Consider the following 13149-nt stretch of genomic DNA (forward strand, 5'->3'; position numbering starts at 1 on the left):
ATGGAGCAAATAATTAAGCAATTAATTTGCAAACATCTAGAAGATAATAAGGGGATAAGTAACAATGAGCATCGATTTGTCAAAAATAAATTGTGTCAAACCAACCTGATAGCCATCTTTGACAGGGTAACAAGCCTTGTGGATAGAGAGGAAGTGGTAGACGTGGTATATCTAGACTTTAGTAAAGCTTTTGATACTGTCTCACATGACCATCTCATAAACAAACTAGGGAAATGAAACCTAGACAGAGCTACTATAAGGTGGGTGCAAAAGTGATTGGAAAACCATTCCTAGATAGTAGTTATCAGTGGTTCACAGTCATGATGGAAGACCATAATGAGTGGGATCCCACAGAGATCAGTTCTGGGTCTGGTTCTGTTCAATATCTTAATCAATGATTTAGATAATGGCATACTTATAAACACTTATAAAGTTTGTGGATGATACCAAGAAGGGAGGGGTTGCAAGTGCTTTGGAGCATAGGATTACAATTCAAAATGATCTGGATAAACTGGAGAAATGGTCTGAAGTAAATAGGATGAAATTCAGTAAGGACAAATGCAAAGTACTCCATTAGGAAGGAACAATCAGTTGCACATATACAAAATGGGAAATGACTGCCTAGGAAGGAGTACTGCAGAAAAGGGATCTGGGAGTCATAGTGGACCAAAAGCTAAATATGAATCAACAGTGTAATGCTGTTGCAAAAAAAAAAGCAAACATCATTCTGGGATGTATTAGCAGGAGTGATGTAAGCAAAACATGAGAAATAATTCTTCCGCTCTACTCCACTCTAATTAGGTGTCAACTGGAGTATTGTGTCCAGGGCCAGATTAAGATCTGTAGAGGCCCTAAGCACTGAAAAGATTCTGGTGCCCCCCCATATGTAATTCAAAATAAAAACCGTACTATATCATAAAATAAAATTTTATTTTTCAAAATGACACATAACTTACATTTATGCTGAAATTAAAATAGCTTCTTTCTAGATTTTCTGATTGCAAAATTCTGGATAAGTTCATCAAAGATGACTCGACAAAGTATGTCCGCTTCCATACACAAGAGGGAAAGTGAATCATGTCTGTCCTGACACATTGTTGTTCTCTGAGGGTTTTTTATTCTTTTCAGCTGAGAAAAAGAGCATTCTGCAGAGCAGTTAGTAATCATCAATGTTAGAAAAATACGTAGTGCGATCTCTACATTTGGAAATACACATTGTATTCTGTCTTTCAATATTGTGTCATGAAGATCAATGTGACTGAATTTCATTTTTCCTGTTTCATTAAACTTTTCATGCATATAACAGTGGAACTGCCATACTTCTCCACAGAGATTCATGTTCAAGTCAACAGAGTATGAGTCAACTAGCTTTTGGGAACCTTGTGAATATTGTTCCTCAGATAAGTCCATATCATTTGGAAAAGAAAATCTACTTGATACTTCTTTGTACACTTCACCTCTCCTCTTCATATGAGCTTCAAGTGTATCAATTATAGCATAGTAAGTAGATACGCAAAATTTGTCTCTAGGATTCAATGCTGTTTCTGTTGCACTGCTATCATTTGGTTGTTTTTTTCCTGATTCGCTTGTGGGACTGGGCTTCTTTGTAGTTAGTATCAGGCAAGATATCTTTTGATATGTCTTCAAATCTTTCGAAATCATTCCTCAAAGTGTGCAAGTGGTCTGCTAATGATTGACAGAGGTCTGCACATGTTTTCCAATCCAATTCTTTTTCTTGGAGAGCTTGGTTTGTGTGGTAAAAGTGTTGTAAAATTTCATTCCACATGGTCAACATGAATACAAACTCTAGTTCTTGCATCTTGTTTGCAATGTTTTCTGCCTCTTGTATAGTTTCTCCCTTTTGTGATTGGTCTTCAGCTATACTTTCTAATGCATCCACAATCTTTGAGTAGGACTCCAGAATTGCACTTGTTGCCACTGCATGTGCCTCCCAGCGAGTATTAGAAAGAGATTTCAACACATGATCATTGCCCAAATATGTTTTAAGAACTGCCCATCGGTGTGTTAAGGCAGAGAAAAATGGATAAAGTAACTGGACTGTTGAGAAAAAACTTACTGCCACCGAACAACAATCAACAGCATTGCAGCCAACAAGATTGAGAGAGTGTGCAGCACATGGTATGAATATGACATATTTGTTCTGTTTTAAAAACTTCTTCTGCATTCCTTGATAATGCCCTGACATGTTGGCAGCATTATCATAAGATTGACCTCTGCACTTTGAGAAATCTATTTTGCAAACTTGGCACAGATAATGCAGTACTTGATTTGCCATTTCTTCACCAGTGTGGCTTTTCAAATTGAGGGATGTTATAAATCGTTCAACCGGTTTTCCAGCTGTGGGAGACACATATCTTAGTACAATACTCAATTGATCAATATGTGAAAGATCAGGTGTAGAGTCGACAGATAAACTTAAGTACCCAGCAGTACTTATTTCATCCACAATAGTTGAACAAACTTTGTCACTCATTAGACCAATAAGTTCATCACATATTGTCTTGGATAAGTATGATGGGTTACCTTTGCCAGCATTTCCATATTTTGATATATGGCTTGCTAAAAATGGGTCAACTGAGCCACAAGCTCCAACAAGAATATAACCCAGAAGAATATGTCAATAATAAAACATAAATTTCTTGCAATACATGACAGGATTTGATTTCCTCGCATTATTTCGATCTATGTTAGTAGGATGCCCCCCGGTTTAGGTGGGCATAAGTAATAATAAGAGAACATAAAAATGGGGGAAGAGTGTGTAGTGGAGTGTAAAGAAGTCTAACAAAGTTCTGATTTTTCCCATGATGACTACTTCAATGCTTTTTTTGAAATATCAAATATCACATTTTTTCAAAAAAAAATCTCATTTCTTTTGGTGCCCCCTGCTTTGCTGGTGCCCTGAACATGTGCTTAGTCTGCCTATTGGGTAATCCAGCCCTGATTGTGTCCAGTTCTGGATGCCACATTTCAGGAAGGATGTGGACATATTAGAGATTCCAGAGAAGAGCAATAAAAATGCCTAAAGTTTTAGGACAGGAATTGGCAACCTTTGGCCCATGGCCAGCCAGGGTAAGCCCCCTGGTGGGTGGGGCTGGTTCATTTGCTTGCTGCATCTGCAGGTTTGGCCGATTGTGCCTCCCACTGGCCATGGTTCACCATCCCAGGCCAATGGGGGCTGCAGGAAGTGGTGCAGGCAGAGGGATGTGCTGGCCACCACTTCCCGCAGCCCCCATTGGCCTGGAGCAGCAAACTGCAGCCAGTGGAAGCCATGATCGGCTGAACCTGAGGACGTGGCAAGTAAACAAACTGGCCCGGCCAGCCAGGTAGCTTATCCTGGTGGGCCATGTGCCAAAGGTTGCCAATCCCTGGTCTAGGAAATGTGACCTATGAAGGAAGATTGAAAAAATTGGGTTTGTTTAGTCTGGAAAAGAGAACACTGAGAGGGTACATGATACTAGTTTTCAAGTATGTAAAAGGTTGTTACAAGGAGGAGGAAGAAAAATTGTTCTTCTTAATGTCTGAGGATAGGACAAGAAGCAAAGGTCTTAAATTGCAGCAAGAGAGGTTTAGGTTGGTGTCATGGGGCAGCTGCCCCTCATTGGTAGATAAGCCTGGGGAGGCTATGCAGAGGCAGCCAATGAGGAAAAGGCTTATAGTGACAACCAATCAGGAGAAGTTTTATTGGAACAGCCAATTAGGGCCAGGCTGGCCCATATAAGAAGGGGCTGCTGAGCAGAGGAGGAGGCAGTCACTCCCTGAAGGGTGAGGGAGGAGGACTGGCTGCTTGGAAGTCTGGAGCACCATGGACAGAGCAGTGCTGGGCAGGGTCAGCAGAGTAGAAGAAAGCTCCAGGCTGATGGCTGCCAGACTGAGGCCCTGATACAAGAGCAGAGAAGGTGCTAGGGCTTCAGGGAAGCTACCTAGAGAAGGAGATATCAGAGTTGGAGGAGGGGCAGTACATGGCTGTCAGCTATAGGGTCCCTGTGATGGGATTTGGAGTAGCGGGCGGGCCCACGTCTCATCTCCCCTTGCCCCCACTTGCCACTGAGGGGAGTGGTCAGTGAATGGACTGCAGTTTGCCACTGAGACGAGCAGCTAGAATTGGGACTGCAGTTTGCCACTGTGGCAAGTGGTTGGACTAAGGACTGTCGGTTTCCCCAGAAGGGGGGAAAGAACCGAGTGGGGCAGAGCCGGAGGCCTGTGTCCAGACTAGGATGATGCAGTCCGGGGAGCAATGTGGGTCCTGCACATAGAGACAGGAGTGACAATGGCCAAGACACCACTAGACGAGGGCACTCTGGTGAAATGAGAGCTAATTCCCAGGACAGCCAGCAGGAGGCGCCATTGTGCTGAGTCACACCCTGTTACAATTGGCCATTAGGAAAAGTTTCCTAACTGTCAGGGTGGTTAAGCACTGGAATAAATTGCTTAGAGAGGTTGTGGAATCTCCATCATTGGAAATTTTTAAGAGCAGGTTAGACAAACACCTGTCAGGAATGGTCTAGATAATTAGTCCTGCCATGAGTGCAGGGGACTGGACTAGATGACTTTTTGAGGTCCCTTCCAGTTCTATAATTCTATGAAAATGAGAGTGGTGGGAAACCTGCCAGAATGTACAGCAGTAGTTTCAGTAAATGCCACAGACCCTGATGAAAATTTGCATTCAGAGGTAATATACTCACTTATTAAAATACCTCAGAAAGCTTCCCTAATATTCATTATTAATTCTATACATGAGAGATTAAAACTAAAGGACAATACCAAATTCTGTTAAATGAAATTCCAAGCACAAGACAGTGGAGGCTAGTTCAGTTGGTGCAGAATTTTGTTACAAATTACTGATGTTATTAATAACGTGCAAGAGCTGCAAGAGGAGCCACTGGAAACATGCCAATTTCTTGGAGGCGAGTTTGCTGTGGGACATAGAAAGAAACAATTCAAGGTTTTTGGTGGCATTCACAGAGCAGCTGCAGGTGGTGGAGTACCAGTTCTGGGCCTGAGAAACAAGTATGACTGGTGGGATCACACTGTCATGGAGGTTTGGGATGATGAGCAGTGGCTTACAGAACTTTTGAAAGCACAAGGTCACATTCCTGGATCTGATCAGCCCCCTAGCACAGGGACTGCAAAATGAGAGCCATGCTGACAGTTGAGAAGCAAGTGGTGATTGCACTGTGGAAACTTGGAGCATCAGTTTGCTACTGATCAGTCAGGAATTAATTTGGAGTCAGGAAATCCACGACAGCAGCAGTTGTCATGCAGGACTGTGACTCTGGGCAATGTACAGGACATAGTGGATGGTTTTGAAGCAATGAGGTTTCCAAACTGTGGTGCAGCAATAAAATGGCATGCATATCTCTATTTTAGCACCAGCCCACCTTGCCACAAAGTACATCAACAGAAAAGGATACTTTTCTATGCTAAGACTAGTACTGGTGGATCACCAGCATACATGATATTCTGACATCAATGTGGGCTGGTCAGGGAAGGTGCATGACACACATCTTCAAGTACACAGAACTGTTCAGAAAGCTGTAAGCAGGGACTTTTTTCCCGACCACAGGATTACCATTGGGAATGTTAAAATGTCAATAGTGATCCTGGGAGACCCTACCTACCCCTTGCTCCAATGGCTCATGAAGCCATATACCAGCCACCTTGACAGCATCAAGGAGCATTTCAACTACAGGCTCAACAGATGCAGAATGACAGTTGAATGTGCCTATGATCATTTGAAGGGTCTCTGGTGTTGTCTATTTATGATAGTGGACCTCACTGGAAAAAAATATTCCAATGCTTATGGCTCCCTGCTGTGTACTACCATAATATCTGTGAAGAAAAGGGGGGAAGTTTCCACTGCAGTGGAGCATGGAGGTGGAGCAGCTGTCTGCTGAATTTGAACAGCCAAATATAAAGGCTATAAGAAGAGCTCAGTGTGGAGCTATGTAGCTCAGGGAGGATTTGAAAGACCATTTAAATAGTGAGTCACAGTAGTGTGTATTGCTGTAGTATGTTCTATCCGGCCTAAGTCTTTTGCAGCCCAGTATGAATCCTGAAGTGAGTGTTGTATGCATAGGAATATAACTTTATCAATGAACATAAGAACATAAGAATTGCCATACTGGGTCAGACCAAAGGTCCATCCAGCCCAGTATCCTGTCTACCGACAGTGGCCAATGCCAGGTGCCCCTGAGGGAGTGAACCTAACAAGTAATGATCAAGTGATCTCTCTCCTGCCATCCATCTCCACCCTCTGACAAACAGAGGCTAGGGACACCATTCCTTATCCATCCTGGCTAATAGCCATTAGTGGACTTAAAGTCCATGAATTTATCCAGTTCTCTTTTAAACCCTGTTATAGTCTTAGCCTTCACAACCTCCTCAGGCAAGGAGTTCCACAGGTTGACTGTGTGCTGTGTGAAGAAGAACTTCCTTTTGTTTGTTTTAAACCTGCTGCCCATTAATTTCATTTGGTGGCCCCTAGTTCTTATATTATAGGAACAAGTAAATAACTTTTCCTTATTCACTTTCTCCACACCACTCATGATTTTATATACCTCTATCATATCCCCCTTAGTCTCCTTTTTTCCAAGCTGAAAAGTCCTAGCCCCTTTAATCTCTCCTCACATGGGACCCATTCCAAACCCCTAATCATTTTAGTTGCCCTTCTCTGAACCTTTTCTAATGCCAGTATATCTTTTTTGAGATGAGACCACATCTGTATGCAGTATTCAAGATGTGGCCATACCATGGATTTATATATGGACAATAGGATATTCTCCATCTTATTCTTTATCCCTTTTTTAATAAGCCTGCAAGCCTAACAACCTGTTCGCTTTTTTGACTGCTGCTGCACACTGCATGGACGTCTTCAGAGACCTATTCATGATGACTCCAAGATCTCTTTCCTGATTAGCTGTAGCTAAATTAGCCCCCATCATATTGTATGTATAGTTGGGGTTATTTTTTTCCAATGTGCATTACTTTACATTTATCCACATTACATTTCATTTGCCATTTTGTTGCCCAATCACTTAGTTTTGTGAGATCTTTTTGAGGTTCTGCCGTCTTAATATCTTGAGCAGTTTAGTATCATCTGCAAACTTTGCCATCTCACTGTTTACCCCTTTCTCCAGATCATTTATGAATAAATTGAATAGGATTGGTCCTAGGACTGACTCTTGGGGAACACCACTAGTTACCCCTCTCCATTCTGAACATTTACCATTTATTCCTACCATTTGTTCCCTGTCTTTTAACCAGTTCTCAATCCATGAAAGGATCTTCCCTCTTATCCCATGACAACTTAATTTACATAAGAGCCTTTGGTGAGGGACCTTGTCGAAAGCTTTCTGGAAATCTAAATACACTATGTCCACTGGATCCCCCTTGTCCACATATTTGTTGACCCTATTAATGTTTGTTGAACCTATTAAATGTTTGTTGAACCTATTAATATTGTCTGATAAACATGTTATGGTTAATGACAAAATGAACTAACAGGAATTTTTTGGGTGTCAGATATGCTCATCACCAGCCTGCATATGTTGCTAACTAATAAAGACATATTATGTTCCAAAAAATTGAATTTTATTCTGTGATATCAACCAGGCAAATAAAAAAAATTAAAAATTTATAAAACTTAATACATTAAGGGAACTCAACTTATAAAGGGAAAAGAATAGTCATTTCCTTTTCAAGTACACATACACCAATCAAGTCTTTCACAGGTCAATGTATTTGCAGCTGTGATTTTCTTTAATGTCTCCCTAGGTGGACTGTTAGGGGTAGTGCAGCAGCCCCTGACATCATGTGGATTGTTGAAGGGGGATGTAGAAAGGACCCAACATTGAGTTGTCTATGGACTGTAGAGGGAGGCAAGCATGGTATTCTTGGAGCTGCAGGTCTACCAGTGTCCACAGCATCTCTGTTTTCTGCCTGAGAAACTCCATTGTGTCCAGGTGCATCCCCCTCTCCTTTTCCTGCTTGGAATCCCAGGCCTTTTTCCTCTCCACTCTTTCTTTCTCCATGCCGTCTCCAAGGATTATCCTCCAGGCCCTGGTCATGTTCTCTGACGCAGCACAGGCTTGCAGCATTTCCTGGAACATATCATCCAAAGTCCTCTTCTTTCTCCTCCTTATCTGGCTCCGGCCTTCTGCTGGTGTGGAAAAGGAGACCCTCAAGGCCACAATACCAGCAGCTGCAGATACAACACCCAGAGGTACCATTGTCAGGGTATTCAAGACAGAAATTGAAATTTAGGATACTGAACTCACTCCCCTGGAACATCATAAATGTTAAGCACTAAATTCTCACTTCTCCTGAATGCATCCAATGAAGTGAGCTGTAGCTCACAAAAGCTTATGCTCAAATAAATTTTTTAGTCTCTAAGATGCCACAAGTACTCCTTTTCTTTTTGCAAATACAGATTAACACGGCTGCTACTCTGAAACCTGTCCCTTCTCCTTGGGATTGATACAGCATGGCACAAGTCATAGCACAAGCCCTGGTGAGTATGGGGCTCCAGGGGGAAGTGTGGAAATGAAAGGGGGATAGTTCACAGGTATGACTATATGTGTATAGGGCAATGGCATCTGAATACTGGTAATCCTCCTCCTCCATGTCCCAAGAATCTGCTCATAGATATCAACATTTCTATGGCTGGATTGGAGCTGGCCTGCATAGCCTCTTCTCCCCACAAACCCAGGAGATCCAACTCCTCCTGTGTACTCCAGACAGGAGTACATCTGCAGCATGGAGCCAGCATGGTCAGTTGGACAGTTGCACACAACAATAGAAAGTTGCTAGGTGTGCTTGCCAAGCTGGGCTGCCAGGAAAAGGAATTTCAAAAATTCATAGGGCTTTAATGGGGATAGGTGTCTTCCTGTCCATGTGGCCCCTTGGTAGTGGAGTTCACAATCATGACCAGAGCAGTAACTGTGGGGCACTGGGGGACATCTCCTGGAAGCCAGTAACAGTCAATGTAATTAACATAGTGTCTACACTGACACTGAGTCAACCTAACTACATCAACCTTGACTCTATGCTGCTTTAGTAGGTAGTGTTATTAAGTCAGCTTAGTTAGATAGTTAAGAGCAGGGGCGACACTGGGGGAAGGGCTTGTGGAGCTTAAACCACCCCAAAATTTTCCTTTCCCGCTCCCTATAGTCACTCCATAGCAGCTGCCACTCTCCAGCTTCCCAGCTCTGAAGGCAGAGTGGAGGGAGCAGTGGCTGCTGGGCAGGTGCCTAGCTCTGGCAGCAACAGAGAAGTAAGCCTGGATGGGAGGTTAGGGGGCCTGAGAGAAGCCACTGGCATGTGTCCCTGCCTGCTGGGGTATTCTGCTCATGGCAAGTGAAGGGTCCTCGGCTCTCCACAATGGCCTGGACTGATCTACTCTGGCCTGGGCTCCCGGGCCCTGCCCCCACTGACACTGCTCCCTGAGGGATCTGCTGGCCCAGAGCCGGGTTTCCCAAATTTTGCTAATAGTTCTAATGATCTTCATAATGGTTACTTAAAATTTTTCATGCTTAATTTGTCAAAGTATCATGAATTTAAAATCCATGATATTTTGACAAATTTATGAGGAAGAAATATTACATAGAGTAAGTAGTTGATTGATATAATGGATAACAATGGCCATACTGGATCAGACTAATGGTCCATCTAGCCCAGTATTCTCTCTTCTGACAGTGGCTAGTGCCAGGTGCTTCAGAGAGAATGAGCAAAATGGGGCAATCATTGAGTGATCTGGCAGTCAGAAGTTTAGGGACACCCAGAGCATGGGGTTGCATCCCTGGCCATCTTGGCTAATAGCTATTGATAGGCATAATGTGTATTTCAGAAGAATATATGCACAGTTATGATATAAACATTTAGAAAATATTTTGTTTAGCATTATTAACTGCTGTTTTTAACAGAAAATTAAAAACTATATTTCACCTTTTTTAATAAGTTCACCTTCGAAGTAAACTGAAAACGTGTTTTATAGATTATCTGACAAAATTTCTAGATTTACATAGGTGTGTTCTGTACATCAGTGAGAAACAATCAAATAAAACAAAAAACAAGAAAATGGACTCTTAGCAATTTTGTGAAAAAATCTAATTGTGAAATGTTTTGGAAGTTCTTATATCTTTGAGAATCGTTTTCATACCCATTTAAAATTCTGTACCTTGTATAGAAAACCTCTAATTCCTAAGGGCAACACCATCTCTGGTGAAATTCCAGTGAATTTAAAGAGAGAGATTTAAATAGACTCAAAGAATCATAGAATTTGATATTACATTTTTATATTTTTAGTATTAGTTTTTAAAACATTTAATAATGAATTTCGCGTAGAATTAGATTTCGATTAGAAGACATATCCTCACATATCCATTGCTCCTACATGCACGTCATGTTTAGTCAGAGATATGATTTTGCATACTAAATAATGATAGAGTGTTGTTTAGGTTTTGGTACTGAAAATGCATATTTTATTTTATTTTATTTTATTTGCTATTTTTTAAAATAAGTGTACACAACAGAGAATGAGTTTCAGTTTATTAATTCTGCACGCTGCAGTTACTCTGCAAAGACTCAGCGTGTTGCCGGTGGCCGACCAGAAGAGGCGGCTGCCGATCCATTGGAGCCTCCTGCAGTGATACCAAAATAACAGAAACAGCAGCAAGATATTCCTGCCCTGTCGCTGATACAATACGTCATTCTTCAGGATTATTGCAGACAATTGGGTGGCAATTGTGATTTTATATGTTTGTCATTTCTACGGATTCTTTGAGCCGAACGAGAAATTCACATACCGGAACTGTTCAGATTAAACCAAACTGGACATTCAGTAAAGATGTGAGAGGAAACCAGACACAGAGAGCCGGACCTGGCAATCATACGGCAAGTACTATTCTTTCCCTTCTTATTCCCTTTGTTCGGCCGGGCAGTCTCGGAGCAGATTTGTTATTCGATTCCTGAAGAACTGGCCAAAGATTCCCTTGTGGGGCACCTCGTCAAGGATTTGGGACTGAATGTGAGAGAACTGCCTCAGCGAAAGCTTAGTGTTGTCTCTGGTTTTGAAAAGCAATACTTCGTTACTAACACAGAAAATGGAAACCTGATTGTAAATGAAAGGATAGATCGAGAGGGAATATGAGGGGAAGCATCTCTTTGTGTCCTCAGTTTTCAGTAGGTGTGCAAAACCCTTTTAATGTTTTTCACATGAATGTCGAGATCCAGGACATTAATGACAATGCACCGCGGTTCAATACCGAATACATTGATTATAAATTATTGAATCCACACTGCCGGGTACGCGATTTCCACTAGGAACGGGAAGAGAGCCAGATGTCGGCACCAATTCACAAAAAAGTTACCAGCTCAGCCTCAATCAGTATTTTATCCTGGCGGTGAAAGAAAGCCTGGATGGCAGTAAACAGGCAGAAATGATACTGGAGAAACCTTTGGACCGGGAAAAGCAGAGATACCATCGCTTAATCCTGACGGCTGTGGATGGCGGAGATCCGGTCAGAACTGGTACAGCTCAAGTTAGAGTTAATGTCACTGACGCCAATGACAATCCCCCAGTCTTCACTAAAGAGATCTACAAAGTCAGCCTGAAGGAAAACCTACCAAAGGGCTCCTTAGTGGTTCAGGTGAGAGCTACTGATACCGACGACAGCTTAAATGCAGAAACAATGTACTCTTTCAGCAATGTCCCTGACAATGCTCGCAAACTATTCAGTCTGGATCCCCGAACGGGTGAGATTACAGTGACTGGTCCTTTGGATTTCGAAGAGGCGAAATTTTATCAGGCGAACCTGAAAGTAAAGGATGGGGGCGGTCTGACAGCTCATTCTAAGGTGCGAGTACAGATCCTTGAGGAGAACGATAACGCCCCTGTGATTGACTTCACAATAATCTCCAATCTGGTTCCCGAAGACTCTGCCCCCGGCACTGTCCTAGCTCTCATTAATGTCCGTGACCGAGATTCCGGAAAAAACGGAGAAGTTACCTGTGGTGTGCAAGGTAATTTACCTGTAACTTTAACATTTTCTTCTAGAAATTCTTATAAACTCGTAACCGAAAATATTCTGGATAGAAAGACAATCTCTGACTATTCTATCACAATCACAGCCACAGATAAAGACTCTCCCCCATCTCCACCCAGAAAACAATCCTGTTGCGGATCTCGGATATCAATGACAACGCGCCTGTCTTTGAGAAACCTTCCTACACCGCCTACGTGCCAGAGAACAATCCCTCCGGGGCCTCTATTTTCAGTGTAAAAGCCTCAGACCGGGATCTGGACCGGAACGCCCGAGTCACTTACTCCATCCTGAGCAGCAGCCTCCAGGAGCTGCCTCTCTCCTCCTACATCTCCATTAACTCCCAGACCGGAGCGATCTATGCGCAGCGCGCCTTCGACTACGAGCAATTCCGGGAGTTGAGATGCAAGTGAAGGCCCAAGACGGCGGGTCCCCGCCTCTCAGCAGCAATGTCACCGTCAGGGTGTTTATTGTGGATGAGAATGATAACGCCCCTCGCATCCTGTACCCTTCCGTCGGAGCCGATGGCTCCGCCTTGTTCGAGATGGTGCCTCGCTCGGCCGAGGCAGGTTATCTGGTGACTAAGGTGGTGGCGGTGGATGCTGACTCAGGACACAATGCCTGGCTCTCCTACGAGTTGCTCCAGGCCACGGACCCGGCGCTCTTCAGCATGGGGCTGCAGAGCGGGGAGATCCGGACAGCCCGCGCCTTTGCGGACAGAGATGCCGTGAAGCACAGGCTGGTCACCCTGGTGAAGGACAACGGGCAGCCGCCTCTGTCCGCCACAGTGACTCTCAACCTGGTGTTTGCGGAGAACTTCCAAGAGGCTCTTCCGGAAATGAGCGACCGATCGGGTGACTCGGCATCTCAGTCTGATTTACAGTTCTACTTGGTGTTGGCTTTAGCCTTGATCTCATTTTTTTTCCTTTTAACAATTTTAGCAGTTCTTATAATGAAATTTCGAAGATCAGTGAATCCCACCGTTCTCCAGTGTTTCACTCCTAGTTTGTATTGCAAATTCAACGCCAGATTCCCACCAAACTATGGCGACGGGACTTTACCATATTCTTATAACCGATGTTTAGCCGTA

At 43.1% G+C, this 13149-nt stretch overlaps 2 protein-coding genes across 8 annotated transcripts in view; both read left to right on the forward strand.

The window, feature by feature from the left end:
* Nucleotides 1-13149, forward strand: part of LOC119859844 (protocadherin gamma-C5-like) — a 372734-nt gene that overhangs the window by 62276 nt on the left and 297309 nt on the right. The window lies entirely within an intron of this gene.
* Nucleotides 10657-12621, forward strand: LOC119859859 (protocadherin gamma-A1-like). Its single transcript, XM_038412657.2, is given in 2 exon segments — nucleotides 10657-12168; nucleotides 12171-12621. Coding segments are annotated over 2 exon segments (1014 nt in total). The 5' UTR covers nucleotides 10657-11456; the 3' UTR covers nucleotides 12473-12621.

This window comes from Dermochelys coriacea, chromosome 8, assembly GCF_009764565.3.
Source record: "Dermochelys coriacea isolate rDerCor1 chromosome 8, rDerCor1.pri.v4, whole genome shotgun sequence".
Classification (NCBI taxonomy): domain Eukaryota; kingdom Metazoa; phylum Chordata; order Testudines; family Dermochelyidae; genus Dermochelys; species Dermochelys coriacea.